Source organism: Scardinius erythrophthalmus (genome assembly GCF_964197995.2).
Source record: "Scardinius erythrophthalmus genome assembly, chromosome: 17".
NCBI lineage: Eukaryota > Metazoa > Chordata > Actinopteri > Cypriniformes > Leuciscidae > Scardinius > Scardinius erythrophthalmus.
In genome coordinates, this window is record NC_138237.1 from 7525327 (window position 1) to 7541363 (window position 16037).

General features: G+C 42.2%; 1 protein-coding gene across 2 annotated transcripts; it reads right to left on the reverse strand.

The window, feature by feature from the left end:
- Window positions 1–1897: 1897 nt before the first annotated feature.
- On the reverse strand, window positions 1898–14946 carry LOC308705337 (kelch-like protein 23). 2 transcript variants are annotated; one of them, XM_081390287.1, is made up of 6 exons: window positions 14848–14946; window positions 3061–3204; window positions 2833–2966; window positions 2551–2762; window positions 2274–2380; window positions 1898–2016 (listed from the first exon to the last, which is right to left on the reverse strand). In XM_081390287.1, exons 1-6 carry the CDS (start codon window positions 14859–14861, stop codon window positions 1953–1955), a joined length of 675 nt encoding a protein of 224 aa, XP_081246413.1. In that variant the 5' UTR covers window positions 14862–14946; the 3' UTR covers window positions 1898–1952. The 2 variants fall into 2 exon arrangements, with proteins under 2 accessions (XP_081246413.1, XP_081246414.1); XM_081390288.1 differs by lacking the exon at window positions 14848–14946 and adding an exon at window positions 5467–5582.
- Between the last annotated feature and the right edge of the window lie 1091 nt (window positions 14947–16037).

The following is a 16037-nucleotide window of genomic DNA, read 5'->3' on the forward strand; positions in this document are numbered from 1 at the left end:
TAAATCCGTAAGATCTTACCTTTATGCTGTGGAAATACAAACTGGAAGTCAGAACACAACGAGCGGGGCAACATAAGGTCTAAACATTGTCTGAAACTGAAATTGACACCTATACCCTCAAATAGGGTGTTATTTGAGGGGACAGCCATTTGTAGTGGTGTCTGAAACTATAGTGGACGTTACTGAGTGGTACTTATTCAATCCCACATTGCACTGCAATAATGAGTGTACAACCGATGTTCGCTCAACGGCTGTAAGAATTGGCTCATTCCTTTTCATTCACTCCTCAAGTGAACAGTATTAGTGGACTAACGTTGGTAATAGTGAATGAGGGTTTAGGGGGCAATTTCCTGATTACCTGTCATTATAAAAAGTCTGGTCTCCAAGCAACAGGTCTCGGAACCGGAAGTAGGTTTGAGGGGAAGGAACCACCGATGCTCCAGTGGTCATCTCGAGCTCCTGCACATTTAAGACCACCCCTCTGCCCCCACAACTGGAGCCACATCTCGGACTACCAGTGAAAGAAAAGACACAGAGACTTGGAAAATAGACTATTTGACATTTTAAAAAGCAAGCTAGTCTTAGATGTCTTCTGAATAACAGCCTCGTTTTGAAGGTAGAAACTGATGCAAGAAAATGTGAAGATTGAAAAGAAGTGCTGCATTACCACCGACCAAGACAAAATGTACTATAATACATTAGATTGTGGTATGGGCCACCAGTAGTTTAAAAAAAGCAAATAAATAAAATGAAATCTATCTATCTATCTATCTATCTATCTATCTATCTATCTATCTATCTATCTATCTATCTATCTATCTATCTATCTATCTATCTATCTATCTATCTATCTATCTATCTATCTATCTTGCATTTCTAGCTTAGTTCTGAAGAAGACAACTGTGCGCGCACTTTACCTCAGGCGCGAGGTGCTCCCATCATCGTATTCAAATGTGTGGTTGGTGTAGCACGCGCCGTTTATCTTTTCATCCGGCGAGCGGCGCGCGGACGGAAACGTCACGGCCACTGTTTCTTCCTCATGAGCCAGAGCTTCAGGCATCGCGCGCTTTTACGATTTAAAAAAAAAAATCCGTTATTCAGTCAACGGTCAAAGATGTGTCTACATCAGATAGACAGGTAAAACTTTTTGAGGTAAAAGTATGTTGTCCAAAAAAACATGGTGACGAAATCAAACCCTGTGAAAGGTCGGCTGATCTGAAATTGAAACAGTCTTCACTTGTACTTTCTGACAATTTTTTTTTTTTTGTGCTGAGTTTTTAAATAAAACCTGTGGCGCGCAGCGGAGTCTCTCAACTTCTACATCAACTAACACTGAGGTAAGATCGTCGAGGCATTTTAAAGTGTCAGACACACAGCGCCGTGTGCTGGACGGCCTTGAACAGCTTATTCATCACGAATAATAACTTATTCTGTAAAAAGTTTCTCTTTATAGTTGCCAAGGCTACATCCATTCACAGTAACATAGCAACAGAACTTCATTTCTTCATTTCTACTTCACCAGACATTAATGTTGTTTACGGGTAACGTTACATGTTTTTCAAGGTCAATAGGAGTTTTAAAATTGTGATTCCTCATGCCTGGGGGGAAAAGTCATCAAAATGTATCTACTGATTTAACTTACAATAGCCTATTTAATTGACAAATAATTGCTCTGTGGAAACTGGTCAAATGAAGATCTGAACAGAAAAGTACCAAACAGTACGATATGCTGTTTTCTTACTTTGACATAAAGCATAGTAGGCTACTGAATGATTTCCATTTTTATCTACCACTGCTGGAATAAAATACCATGGTATTATTATCCAATATGATACCGGAAAACGTGGTACAACAGCAGTATGTTTTTGTGAGGGTCAAGAAATTATACAGAATTTTATTTCACTGTAATTTATTACAATTATATCATCAGACATCATTTCAATCAATACATTTCACACAGCCTTAACCAGAGCCACATGTCCACCTGGATGCTTGGACTTCATACTTCCAAAATGTCTAAACACAAGAGGAGATATAACGAATGTGAGAGATGAAGAAAAAAGTAGTATAAACTTCATTTAGGTATAAATAATGACAGTATTTTTGTTTTTGGATTAACTATTCATTTCATGACCGTCTGAACTATAAGAGTGTTTTTAACACATTAATGGCATATTTAAATCCATTCTGTAGATTTCCTCCCACAATCAGTACTTAAAAGACTGCACATTTGTGAGGCTTTACATACATGTGACATTTAAAACAATACACACCTCCAGGAATTTTCCTCATGGTTGTAAGCCTCCATTGTTTTAAGGTCACTTACACCATCGTGTCCTCCGATAGCCAATAGAAAGCCATTAAACAGCACTAAAGAAACCTGTGCATTTTAAACACAATAATCTTACCACAAAGGCCATGATTAAACCACTTCAAAATAATTTTAGAATGGTAATATTCTATGTATAGTTTTGGAATGACAAGAGGGTAAGTAAAATAATTTTTTGGTGAACTATTCTTTTAAGAAGACCAGCTCTTATTCACTCAAACCTGAAATCTCTTGTTGTTCATAGCCCTAACTGGGCTCCAGCGGAGAGTGTCTGGGTCGTATTTCTCCACGGTGCTCAATGACAGACCGAGTTCGTCTCGTCCTCCGGCCACATACAGACAGCCAAGAAACGCAGCACATCCTGAAGCCACCCTCGGGGTGGACATGGTGGGGCAGAGACACCAGCATCCCTCAAATGGATCAAAAAGCTCCACTGGGTCAGAAGAAAGAGTATTAAGTTATTTTATTTTTTTTCTAATTTGCACATGTATGTGTTTGTGTACCTGAATCTAGCGGCATGTCTCCATCTGTTCCTCCCACAACGTAAATTTGACCGTTCAGGACAGCGGCGGATGCAGCTGCCCTGTTCCTCAGCATTGGAGTCAACTTAGACCAGGAGTTCTTCAATGGGTCATACCTACAACAAGTGTGTATGAGTATGTCTAAAGGAGATCTTCATATCTCCAGAGTTATGTTTCTCTGTATGTGAATATGTGTTATTGTGTGTAGACCTCTCTACTGTGTTAATGCAGGTCATTCCGTCAAAACCTCCGAGTGTAATGAGACATCCATCCATCTCTACAACACACACCCTTGACCGTGGCGAGGAGAGTGACGGCACGTCCACACACCAGGTGTTACGCTCTGGATCATACCTAACACACATAAACAAACACATTCACTCAGCATTTTAAGGCATCATATACATGCTGTAACATGTGAAAGCTGTTTTAAACAATAACCAGGTACATATAACAGATTCTAGGAATAAACTATTGGCCAATTTCTAAGGCAGCGTTGCATGTCTCCTTTTTGGAAAATGTAATCCCAAAATGCATTGAGTGAACACATCAATATGAAATGGCAGACAAAGGCAAAGAAATTAGGATTATAATTGAATATCCTTAAAATTAAAGGCAGGGGAGGCGATTTGTTACAGAAACATTTTTTTGTTATGCTGGTTGAAAGTCTCTTCACATCCTGATAGCAATCACTAAATTAAGTGGTCTAAATATTTATATGTATATATCTTGTCTGTGGAAGGTGTATGTAATAGGAACCCAGTAATGGGCACCAAAAAAAATGTGTGGCCTAATTAAACAGAGGCAGAGTGAATACAAAAAGTTTGAAGTATATATGAATACTTATTCAAACGTGCAAAATCATGAAAAATCGTAAAATAAATATATAATATTAATGGAAAAATTAAACAAAAAAAGAAAAAAAACTTATTGAAAAACATCCAAATTAGATTCAAAAGCAATAATGCCAAATGTAAATTTTCCGAAAAATAACTTTCACAAAAATAACACCAAAAAAGACAAATCAGCAAAGTACAAAATACCTGCAGCACTCAGGCCACACTCTCCACTGCTGCAACCAACACAGACTAACTCCATTAAACACAGACAAGCACATTTATACTGGCGGCCAGCATTATTACCCCATTGGGAGGGACAAACTCACATACAACACTTTACACATTTTCCCATAAATATAGAGTCTAGAAGAAACATTTTGTCATACGGTTCAAAATAGATAATCTACTCTCTTATGCAACAGTTGATATCATTTACAATACATTGAACAGGAAGTAACAAAAGCAAATCGGCCGCGTTGTCCCTGAAACACCCATGCTCAATTAATAAGTGGTAGATTCCAATCCTTAGCCGAACCAAAGATTCCCGCTACCGTTTCCCCGTCGGACCTCTAAAATTATGGGACTGCATAAAGTCAACAGGTATTTCATTCACTCATTTCGATCGATAATCATAATAAACTCTTATGTCTGTATACAGTCTTTGGGCCCTATCTTGCACCCAGCGCAATTGACTTTGTACACCGACGCATGTATCATTCCTATTTTGCACCCGCGCAAAGCGCGCTTTTCCCTCCACAGAAGCACGTCGGTTAATTAAGAAATACACTTGCGCTCCCCGGGGCGGTTCAGCGCAAAGAGGAGGTGTGTTCCGGCGCAAACGTTCCTTCATGCTATTTTGCAGGTTTAGAAAACCATTGCGCCACTAACCAGGAAAAAATTGTTTAAAGTCAGTGGCGCGTTGCGCATGTTATTCATAAGCTATTTTAAGGGCGCATGCTTGGCCATAATCAATGTAGCGTGTGCACAACGTGAATGCACTTTGATTCTCTCATCTACACAGAAGCAGCAGTTTTCATTTTGGCAAATCATACATTATTACGATAGATAGATAGATAGATAGATAGATAGATAGATAGATAGATAGACAATTTATTATAAAAGCATACATCTAGCTTACACATTTACCCAAATTATCATACGCCTTTTTAACCGAAGTTAATTTGGGTGTGTTTCTCCATCCCCAACGTCCCTGACGAGAACGTCGGTCTCCTTGGCTGTGAACCGCTCCTGGCGCGCGCCTGGCAAATCCGCCGTTACAATAGGAATCCGCTTTAGAACAAACGCGCCTGCTCTTAAAGGGAATGTGAGATGACGCTCTGATTGGTTTATTTCATGTTACGCCCAAACCACACCTATGAATAATGAAGCTACTTCAGACCAACCCATTTTAGATTTGCGCCTGGCGCAAGAGTCATTTATCCCGCCGGGAAAATAGCAACAGCGCCAAGACCCGCCCACAAAGTTACTTGCGCTTTGCGCTTTGACACTTGCGTTTTAGATCGTTAAAATAGGGCCCTTTGTGTGTGTGTGAGTGCATTTATTAACTCAAGTCCATGTTAAATGTGCGGTCAATCCGTGACCGTGAAAGAAAGTCCGCTGTAGCATTACTCTTTCCTGGTATGTGCTGGACACTGAAACGATAAGGTTGCATGGATAAGTACCATCGAGTGATTTGTGCATTTGAGTCTCTCATACGATCCATTCATCCATCCATTGATCAGTTTCAAGGAGGAACTCTTGGCCAAGAAGGTAGTACCTGAACGTGTCCAGGGCCTATTTTACGGCCAAGCACTCCTTCTCAACTGTGTGTTGAGTATTTCACGTCTCTAGGATACAGCTTCTGAATCATGTAGGCCACTGGATGCCTATTCCCAACCTCTCCTTGTAATATACACAGCACCTACGCCAGTATTAGAAGCATCTGTCTGCAAAACAAAAAGTTCTTCAAAATTGGGACAAGACAGCATTGGATCATTACATAGGGCATTTCTGATGTCCTGGAAGGCATTCTTAGCCTCCTCAGTCCACTGAATCTGGACAGGACAGTTCTTTCGTGTCAAGTCGGTTAAGGCTGCTGCTCGAACAGCAAAGTTAGGGCACGAATCGTCTTTACCACCCAACCATGCCCAGGAATGCTCTCACGTGAGTTTTTGTTTGAGGGAAATAACCGTCTTGAATTGCCTGTATCTTTTGTATTTGGGGCCTAATAACACCACCGCCGATAACATACCCCAGGTATTCGGTTTCTTTCTGGGCTATGGCACATTTATGGGAATTGATAGTAAGGCCAGCTGATTGAATACGCTGGACCACCTCTTTGAGATACTCAAGATTTTCTTCCCAGGATGAACTGAAAATGACGACATCGTCCAAATACGCGGCTGCGTTTCCTTCCAGCCCAACTAGCACCTGGTCCATTAATCTTTGAAATGTCGCTGGTGCCCCATGCAGGCCAAACGGCATTGTACAGAAATGGAAGATCCCCCAGGGAGTCTTAAAGGCTGTCATCTCCTTTGCATTGTCACTCAATGGGATTTGCCAGTAGCCTTTATATAAATCAAGTGTGGTCAACCATTCAGCCTTTCCTAGATGATCAATCAAGTCGTCAATTCGTGGGGTAGGATAGGAGTCAAATTTGGACACTGAATTCAGATATCTGAAGTCCACACAAAAGCGTAGACTTCCATCTATTTTAGGTACCAAGCCTACTGGGCTACACCACTAACTTCTAGACGGCTCAATGATACCCATGGCTAGCATTTGATTCACTTCTTCCTTCAACGCTGGTAGAAGACATTCAGGAATACGGTAGCACTTACGTTGAGTGGCAGCCCCTTCATGCAAGGTGATGTTATGATGAATCAGAATGGTGCGCCCTGGTTTCTCTTGGCACACCCCATGCTACAAATCTTCTGAAGCTGTGACTGTTGAAGGGGTGAGAGGTGATCGAGGTCAACAGTGTTTGCTGAAGGAAGTGGCAAGTATTGTTCCTCCACCTCATCTTCATCTTCCACCTGACGAATCATACAAACCTTAGCCACTTGGGACAGCCTCTCGTGCCATTTCTTGAGCAAATTAACATGCAGTACCCGATGTGAGCGCCGCTTTCCTGAGTTGGCAACCTCATAAGTGGTAGGTCCAAGCTTAAAGACCACTTCAAAGGGCCCTCGTGACGCTGTACGCGATCATGTGTTTTGAAGGAGGCATTGCTTTGTAAACGCTTTGAAGGGAGGGTAGGATCTTATGCTTTCAAAGCTAGCAAGCTATTACTAGCCTCTCTGAAAATTACCTACCCTACCTTTAATTCAACTTATCACAAAAATATTTAATATAATTAAAAAAGGACTATTTTACCTAATAATTGAGTGCTATGTATTCTTAAGATTTACTTAAGTTTTATTTAACCTAACTTAGTCATTAGAACATACTAAACTCAATCCCAGAACGCATTACGACAGAAAAAAAAGATAGTAAAAAAGATAGAAATATCTAGAGAAATATATATATATACTTAAAATATTAATAATATAGGCTAATATTAAAAAGTATGTATTTATAAAAATAGCTTAATATTGCTAAAAATGAAATTATGTTAGTAAGAGTACCGGAAGATTAGTTAATCCCAAACTCCATTGAAATCAACTGTGAGTAGAATCTCGTGCACTTCACAAAAAAAAAACTCTATTTGAAGGACAGTTTGTTTAGTTCTAACTGAGGAAAACTCCCACCTCTCCACGCTGCTCAAACAGGTGACATCATCAGACCCGCCCACAGTGTAGATGATCCCGCCCAGAGCACACACCCCTGTGTCGCCGCGTTGATGGTGCATTGGAGCGGTCATCTTCCACTCTGTCACATTCACGGTCTGTCATCGTCCTGTCTGCACTACAGTTCCCAGAATCCTCCTTGTTTCCACACCTGAACTCACTCCCTTCATTACCCACCTGTTCTTCATCATGATCTGCATCACCTGTCTTGTGTTCATCTGTGTGTGTATTTAAGTTCCTGGTTTTCACTCTGCACTTGTCGGTCAATGTTTAATGTTAAGGTTATCCTTGTCTGAGCACACGCTCCCTGTTCCTTGTTTTTGTGAGATTGTGAATTAAAACCTTGGATTACTTCATCTGCGAGTTTGCCTCCTACTTCATCTACCCTGCAGCCTGACAGATTGACCGACCATAAATAAAAAGAAAAGAAGATGGAGATCTGGAAGCAGGCCTTTGTGGGAACCCGCCAAGCTGTGTTCAGGGGGATCCGTGGAGGTCACAGGGGAGGATATGGGCGATATGGGGCCAGACACTTTTTTCAGCACCAACATCCCCACGTCCAACCAGAACCTGAGCCAGTCGTCTGCAGAATCAAACACATCTCCAGAGATGATGACTTCTCTGATCTCCCTCCTCTCATCAGTCCAGCCGAGCCTGCACTTCACGCCAGATCTGCCGAAGCCAAGGCAGTATGCGTCATGCCCGCCGCGCCTGAGACAGTGAGCGTCATGCCCGCCGCGCCTGAGACAGTGAGCTTCATGCCCGCCGAGCTAAAGACTGACAGCGTCATGCCCGCAGAGATTTTGTTTTCTTTTATTCCGCCGAGCTTGAAGCTCCCTTCGCCGCTGGTTCCGTCCAGCTCAAAGCACTCTTCGCCGCTGGTCCTGCCCAGCTCAGAGCCCTCTTCGCCGCTGGTCCTGCCCAGCTCAGAGCCCTCTTCGCCGCTGGTCCCGCCCAGCTCAGAGCCCTCTTCGCCGCTGGTTCCGCCCAGCTCAGAGCCCTCTTCGCCGCTGGTTCCGCCCAGCTCAGAGCCCTCTTCGCCGCTGGTTCCGCCCAGCACAGAGCCCTCTTCGCCGCTGGTTCCGCCCAGCTCAGAGCCCTCTTCGCCGCTGGTTCCGCCCAGCTCAGAGCCTTCTTCGCCGCTGGTCCTGCCCAGCTCAGAGCCTTCTTCGCCGCTGGTCCTGCCCAGCTCAGAGCCCTCTTCGCCGCTGGTTCCGCCCAGCTCAGAGCCCTCTTCGCCGCTGGTTCCGCCCAGCTCAGAGCCCTCTTTGCCGCTGGTTCCGCCCAGCTCAGAGCCCTCTTCGCCGCTGGTTCCGCCCAGCTCAGAGCCCTCTTCGCCGCTGGTTCCGCCCAGCTCAGAGCCCTCTTCGCCGCTGGTTCCGCCCAGCTCAGAGCCCTCTTCGCCGCTGGTTCCGCCCAGCTCAGAGCCCTCTTCGCCGCTGGTCCTGCCCAGCACAAAGCCTTCACCGCTGGTCCTGCCCAGCACAAAGCCTTCACCGCTGGTCCTGCCCAGCACAAAGCCTTCACCGCTGGTCCTGCCCAGCACAAAGCCTTCACCGCTGGTCCAGCCCAGCACAAAGCCTTCACCGCTGGATCTGCCCAGCACAAGGCCCTCACCGCTGGATCTGCCCAGCACAAAGCCCTCACCGCTGGATCTGCCCAGCACAAGGCCCTCACCGCTGGATCTGCCCAGCACAAAGCCCTCGTCGCTGGATCTGCCCAGCACCGAGCCCTCGTCGCTGGATCTGCCCAGCACCGAGCCCTCGTCGCTGGATCTGCCCAGCACCGAGCCCTCGTCGCTGGATCTGCCCAGCACCGAGCCCTCGTCGCTGCCCTGCACCGAGCCCTCTCTGGTACCCGGGACTTTTCCCAAGTATTTTTTGGGGGGGGGCCATAGGGCTCCGTCCTGGCCACTCGAGGGGCCATGGCCACCTGAGGGGTCCTCACCACCATGGCCACCTGAAGGGTCTTCACCACCATGGCCACCTGAAGGGTCTTCACCGCCGTGGCCACCTGAAGGGTCTTCACCACCATGGCCACCCGAAGGGTCTTCTCCGCCATGGCCACCTGAAGGGTCTTCTCCGCCATGGCCACCCGAGGGGTCTTCTCCGCCGTGGCCACCCGAGGGGTCTTCACCGCCGTGGCCACCCGAGGGGTCTTCACCGCCGTGGCCACCCGAAGGGTCGTCTCCGCCATGGCCACCTGAGGGGTCGTCTCCGCCATGGCCACCCGAAGGGTCCGCACCGCCATGGCCGCCCGAAGGGGCTTCTCCGCCATGGCCGCCCGAAGGGGCTTCTCCGCCATGGCCACCCGAAGGGGCTTCACTGCCATGGCCGCCCGAAGGGTCCGCACCGCCATGGCCGCCCAAGGGGTTGTCTCCGTCCTGGCCACGCCCACAGCCTGCTCCACCGTGACCACACCCACAGTCTGCTCCGCCCTGGAGGCTTCCTGCCTTGTCTCCCTTGCCTTGTCTTCCCCGTCAGCCTCCAGGGCGCCCACCCTCCCACCCCCTTGGTCTTTCTACGGCGCGAGGACGCGCCTACCGGGAGGGGGGAGTAATGTCACATTCACGGTCTGTCATCGTCCTGTCTGCACTACAGTTCCCAGAATCCTCCTTGTTTCCACACCTGAACTCACTCCCTTCATTACCCACCTGTTCTTCATCATGATCTGCATCACCTGTCTTGTGTTCATCTGTGTGTGTATTTAAGTTCCTGGTTTTCACTCTGCACTTGTCGGTCAATGTTTAATGTTAAGGTTATCCTTGTCTGAGCACACGCTCCCTGTTCCTTGTTTTTGTGAGATTGTGAATTAAAACCTTGGATTACTTCATCTGCGAGTTTGCCTCCTACTTCATCTACCCTGCAGCCTGACACACTCATTATACTGGGGGCAGAACTGCTCAACTGGACAGGACGGTTCATCTTTACTCCAGCCTCCGACTAAACAAACAGACATTTAAAAACCTACAATATGTTTTTGTTAGTATGTGGTTTTATTTGTTTGCATTAAAAAAAAGTGTAATTACAAATGATATTCTGTTCAAATTCCAAATAAAAAGATTTAAACACAAAAACCTACAACATGTAGAGAAACAACTGAGATCTCATTTGTGATTTTACACTATTAATACTGTTTACATTTATAGTTGCCACTGGCAGCAGACCAAACTTCCTAAAATGTTTAGGCAGGTGTAGAAAAGTCTGAAAGTCATTTACAGACAAAGAGACGGATAGAAATACTGACCAACATATATCATGTCAAAGGGTTTGCCTTTGGACGACGCTTTATTCCTCTTTGGGCTGGTGTTGCTACAGCAATGACCCTTGGTGCTGTCACTCTGCTTAATATTTTTGATGAACAAAAGGTCCTCATCTCCCTTAAAGTGTTTACTAAACATACACACATAAAAAAAGGAAATCCTGAAAATGCATTTCAGAAAACACATGCGCAAACTCATCACTCTTAAAACACAGCAGGCAAACAACAAAACAGCCATCTGCTTTGCTGCGAACATGCTGTGCAGTAAATCACTGTTGTGTCTCTTGCTCTCACTGAATGACACTCAGATCTTGCAGTCTGCTGAGGAGATGTGTGTTGATAAGGCTTATAAGATTTATAAAAAATAAGGGGACAAATCCCACCGACTTACATATGATCGAGGGACCTGAGCCTTAGACCAGATCAGAAAGACTTGACTTGGGGTCACAGGGTTGGGGTTATCGCGGCGCCCACCACACCCTCCGCTACATCACTGCTCACACCTGTTATAAAATACGCCATTGACTGTGTCTAACTTACATATCCAATGTGATCGCCTACAAACCACCCTGCACATACTAGTGATATGCTGCTTTACTATTGGGCGCTTCTATTTTGCATCTGATTCGTGAATCTTCAACACTTTTGTGAATCTTTTTTTCTCTGAATCAGCAAAAGCGTGTATCAAACTGAAGTCACTTGATTTCAGTAAACAAGTCTTTGTTACGTCATAACTATATCAAATGTCAAAGAGCACTGACTTGTACCACCTGACTGCTTCAGATTAATTTCGGCGTTGATAGTGTCATTGAAATGCATAAATTTGAGTCACGAACGGCTCCATGAAAGGTCCTGTTCCGGATGGTATTGTTACTGTCTGTGTGTATATGCCATCTCTTGAGATTGTTTAAGACTGTTTGAAATATGTATCTAAGCACTTTTGTTAATCTTTTTTTACATTTAAAAATATAATTTCCATTGCTCATTTGTAAGCTATAATAAAAAAGGACTGTAGTTAATATAATAATATTAATATTATAATATTGGCCTGATTGGCCATGAAGTCCTCCATACAACACACAAAAACAAGCTGTAAACATTAATAAAAGAACACATTATACAAGACATTTCATATTTAATGGAATTTGATCATTTGTAGATTGCATTCAGTAGATTGCACTTTCAAGAAAATGTTGCATTTGGTTTGTAAAAAGAGACTGCACTTTATGCTGAGTTTTTGTCAAATTTTGATGGATTCATTTTACGATGACTTTATGACCTTTTTGAATCTTGCCTTGAAATCTGTCAGTGGAGGGATAGAAGTCTCTGGTTTCACACAAAGAAACAGTAGAAAATTGTGGTCAAAATAATATATATGCATGATGCCAGAAAGTGCAAACCATTATTTTTTAGATGGAGGAAAAGGTCACAGCATTACAAAATTGAACAAAGTCCATCAGAGACATATTTTAGAAACTTAGTAAAAAGCAGCGTTTTGACCATGATGTGCTCTACATATATGTGTTTAAGTGTGAATAAAAGCTGAAATGAAATCTCTTGATCATATAAAGCAATCGTATCTCTTCACAAGACTTAGATTGAGTCACTTGATTCATATTGATTCATTTTATGTCTTTATGATCTTTTTGAATCTTACCTTCAGCAAGACAGAAAGCTCTCAGGTTTCCCCTAAAAATATCTTAATTAGTGTTTTGAAGATTAACCAAAGTCTCATGGGTTTGGAATAACATGAGGGAGAGTAATTGATGTCCGAATTTTCCATTTTTGGTGAACTAAGCCTTTAAGTTTTGCATAGGCCAACACTTTTCACTTTTCTTTCTTTTTTTTATCTAGCTTTTTCATTTCATACACAACCATGTCTGGTCCAGTCTATATTTTTCAATGAGAACAGATCAATTGTTTTTGATATACACAAACACAGTTGTGAGTCACGCATGTGGGTGTAAGTCGATGTCCTTGACTCTGTCTGCTTTTAGTGCTCATGCTTTTCTGATATTCTGCGGATATTCTTTCTCTCTCTCTTTCTTTCTTTTTTTTGAGACGTACTTTACAGCAGGACAACAGATAAGAAGATGGGGGGGGGGGGGGGGGTTGTGTGTGTCAGGGGTCATGGGTGGGCTGTGCCTGTCGCCACAATAAAATATATTACCTCTTGTCGACAAACATAGCATCACATCAGACATGTATGCAGTGTGCACGAAATTCTTCTTCACTGACACAAACAAAGTGACAAGAGAAAATAATTGCACTGACAGTCAAAACACAATCAAGCCATGACAACTACGCACTCCTGTAACCCTGAGAACCAATTGCACTGTCATTTAACTTAACACCATGAAACCCTGAGTGCTAAACCGGTCACCAATTCACCATGCTGTTTCCATATGCCGATAATGCAATCATCACCCTGGCAACCAGTTTTGTTACCATGACAACCCAGAGCTCAAACGTTTTCACAACCAGTCACCAGGGTGTCTGGCAGACATCACACACTCAACCCATGACTTTTAAAACTCATAATTACCAGAGACAAAGACTGACAGAGAAATGGGAATGTCCTATATGTGTGACTGAATGAGAGACGGAGGCATACCTGCTGCTGGAAGTAGAGATAAAATCTCTCAATTCTTTTACATCTGACAGAGATGAGACACTGATCACTAAATCTCTTATCAGAAGAACACAGCATAACTAAATATCATTTATTTATCTACTGTTACAGTTCCTGTCTTGTTTCTCCTGTTTTGTGTTTAAAGACTTTTATTTAAATATGTATTTTCTGTTTGTTTCTATTGTTTACTGTTTCACTCCCTGTGTTTATTTCCAGTTTGCCTTTCCATTTCTGCTTTGTTTGTTGCCATAGCGATTCATTACCTTCACCTGTGCCTTGTTTAGCCTCTTGTTATCCAAGTGTAGCCTGTATGTGTTTCAGCAGTCTGTTGTCGGTTGTTGTCTTTACATCCCATTGTAAACTGTTGCGGTTTTTATCCTAATTCCTGATGGTTCGGTTTCTTGTTTAGATTTCTGTTTCCTTTATGGATTATTGGCATCTTCATTGCTCTTTTGGATCTTTGTTTGTGTGTTTTCTTAAATAAACTGCTACACTTCATCTCTCATCGTCCCTGCAACACCGCAACATCTACAATCTACTGATTTTTTACCTTTATGAACGTCAGGAAACTCTAACATTTGTGCCTAAAAATAGCTACTAACCTTAACTAGCAAGCATCAGTGCACCACATTATTTTCAGTCAATACTATTTTGCTTGTTTTGTACCAAGATTTTTTATTTTTTTATTTTAAAAAGTGTTTCCCCATAACAGAGTTACTATTTTGCTTGACAAGGGTAAACTTAAAGAAAAAGTAGAAGACTGCAAGAGAAATTTACCTCTGTATGTACCATGTGGAAAAAAAAATTTTTTGGATGGAGGAAAAGTGTCACATCATAACAAAATATAAAAAAGCCCATCAGAAACATATTTTAGAAACTTAGTAAAAAGCATGCTATTTTAATTTCAATAAAAGCTAATTTTGAAAGAATTTTATTTAATATAACCCATCAAAATGCAATGATTATGAATAGTTTAGAATAGTTATTATGAATAGAACACTTGTGTGCAATGCAATGGGGTAAAAATGTGGTAGTTGCAGCTTTTTATTTAACAATTCAGACTTTTTTCCCCTCTGAATTGTGAGTTATAAACTCTGAATTGTGAGAAATAAAGTCAGAATTGTAAGATAAAAGATAAAAAGTTGCTTATTTTATTTTATTATGTGTCTAAAACAAAGCTTCCACACTAAACAGGGTAAATCTAGTCCTGCATAGCGTAACTGTAAAGTAAATAAAATATTACACAAAATAAATCAGTGGTATAGCCAAAATCATAAAAACACACTTGGCATGCAGTTGTCCTGAGAATTACCCATTCTGTGCATTAATGAAATGATTAATTTCAGGAGGATTTTGAGCAATAATTGTGGCTGATAAATTTAAAGCCTTGAAGATCTACACTTTGTAAAATTCTCTCTTCTTTTCATATATATGTGTCTTTCTGTCATGAATGCGTTTATGAATGTACGGTACTCACTTCTCTGATGTCATGTTGAGGTTGCTTTTTGCCTGTTGTCAATATGTGTGCCACTGGTTTTCTTTCTTTATTCTCTCTCCCACTCGTTCTCTGCAGTACATCATGTACCAGACAGAGCCTCAGTCATCTTGAGTGAAGACACTGTAAAAGGTTTATTTGTGTTTGTGACTGACAGAGAGAGAGAGAGACTGTATGTATGATATGTAGGTATGTAGGTTAGTGCTGACAATGAGTGATGCACAACATGTAAATGTGATCATAGAGGAGAAAAAATAGCTCTTCTGACATGTGAATCATCACCCACGTGTCTTTCATTCTTAAAGATGGGCAAATGTCCACCCCAGGAACAAGCCAGTCTTCACACACAACCATAACTCACATACACTGAAATAAATTTTATGTAAACAATTACAAAGGAGACGAAACACATTGAATTAAATGTAAAATTTGGAAGTAGAAAGACTGAAATAGTAATTTCCTTTTAAAACATACTCCAATAATCTTTGTTTTATTTAGGAAAATAATTTGTTACAGTGTACACACTTAATGACAGGCCTCGTCTTTATTTTTGCATGGTGCTCTGGAATACTTGCTTCTCATTGGTCAGTCACAGTTAAACCTGCGTCATTGATTTAATTGTTGTCCCTGGCAAATGATTTCTTACAAAATATTGCCATTCATATCAAGCTGTACATTCAGATGGTCACGGTCACAAAATACAACCCATCAAGGTTTATTTTCACCTTGCTTGCCATTTATCAACTGAAAAATTCAAAAGAAAACCATTTCAAAAATCTTTTTCTTGTAATACTTTGCAATAATGTCTCATTTGTTATCATTAGGTAATGCATGAGTTAAATAATTGACTACAGGCCATTGAATTATTAGAAAATATTATAGCAGACGTAAAGGATTAGTTCACCTCAAAATGAAAATTTCCTGATAATTTACTCACCCCAATGCCATCCAAGATGTTCATGTCTTTCTCTCTTCAGTGGAAAAGAAATTACGTTTTTTGAGGAAAACATTTCAGGATTTTTCTCCACACAATGGACTTCAATGACAACCAGAATTCTATTGTTTGCTATTTATTTGCGTGATGACGCAATGTGTGGCACATCGCAGACCAGCACAAGACGAACAATTGTGGTTAAAAAGTATATACAGTTTTTTTTTTTTTTTGAAAATGA

Coding starts and splice junctions, on each gene's coding strand:
- LOC308705337 (XM_081390287.1), bottom strand. Junction 2,967..3,060: donor TGCATTAACACAGTAGAGAG/GTCTACACACAA, acceptor CACTTGTTGTAG/GTATGACCCATTGAAGAACT. Junction 2,017..2,273: donor CATGAGGAAAATTCCTGGAG/GTGTGTATTGTT, acceptor TCTTGTGTTTAG/ACATTTTGGAAGTATGAAGT.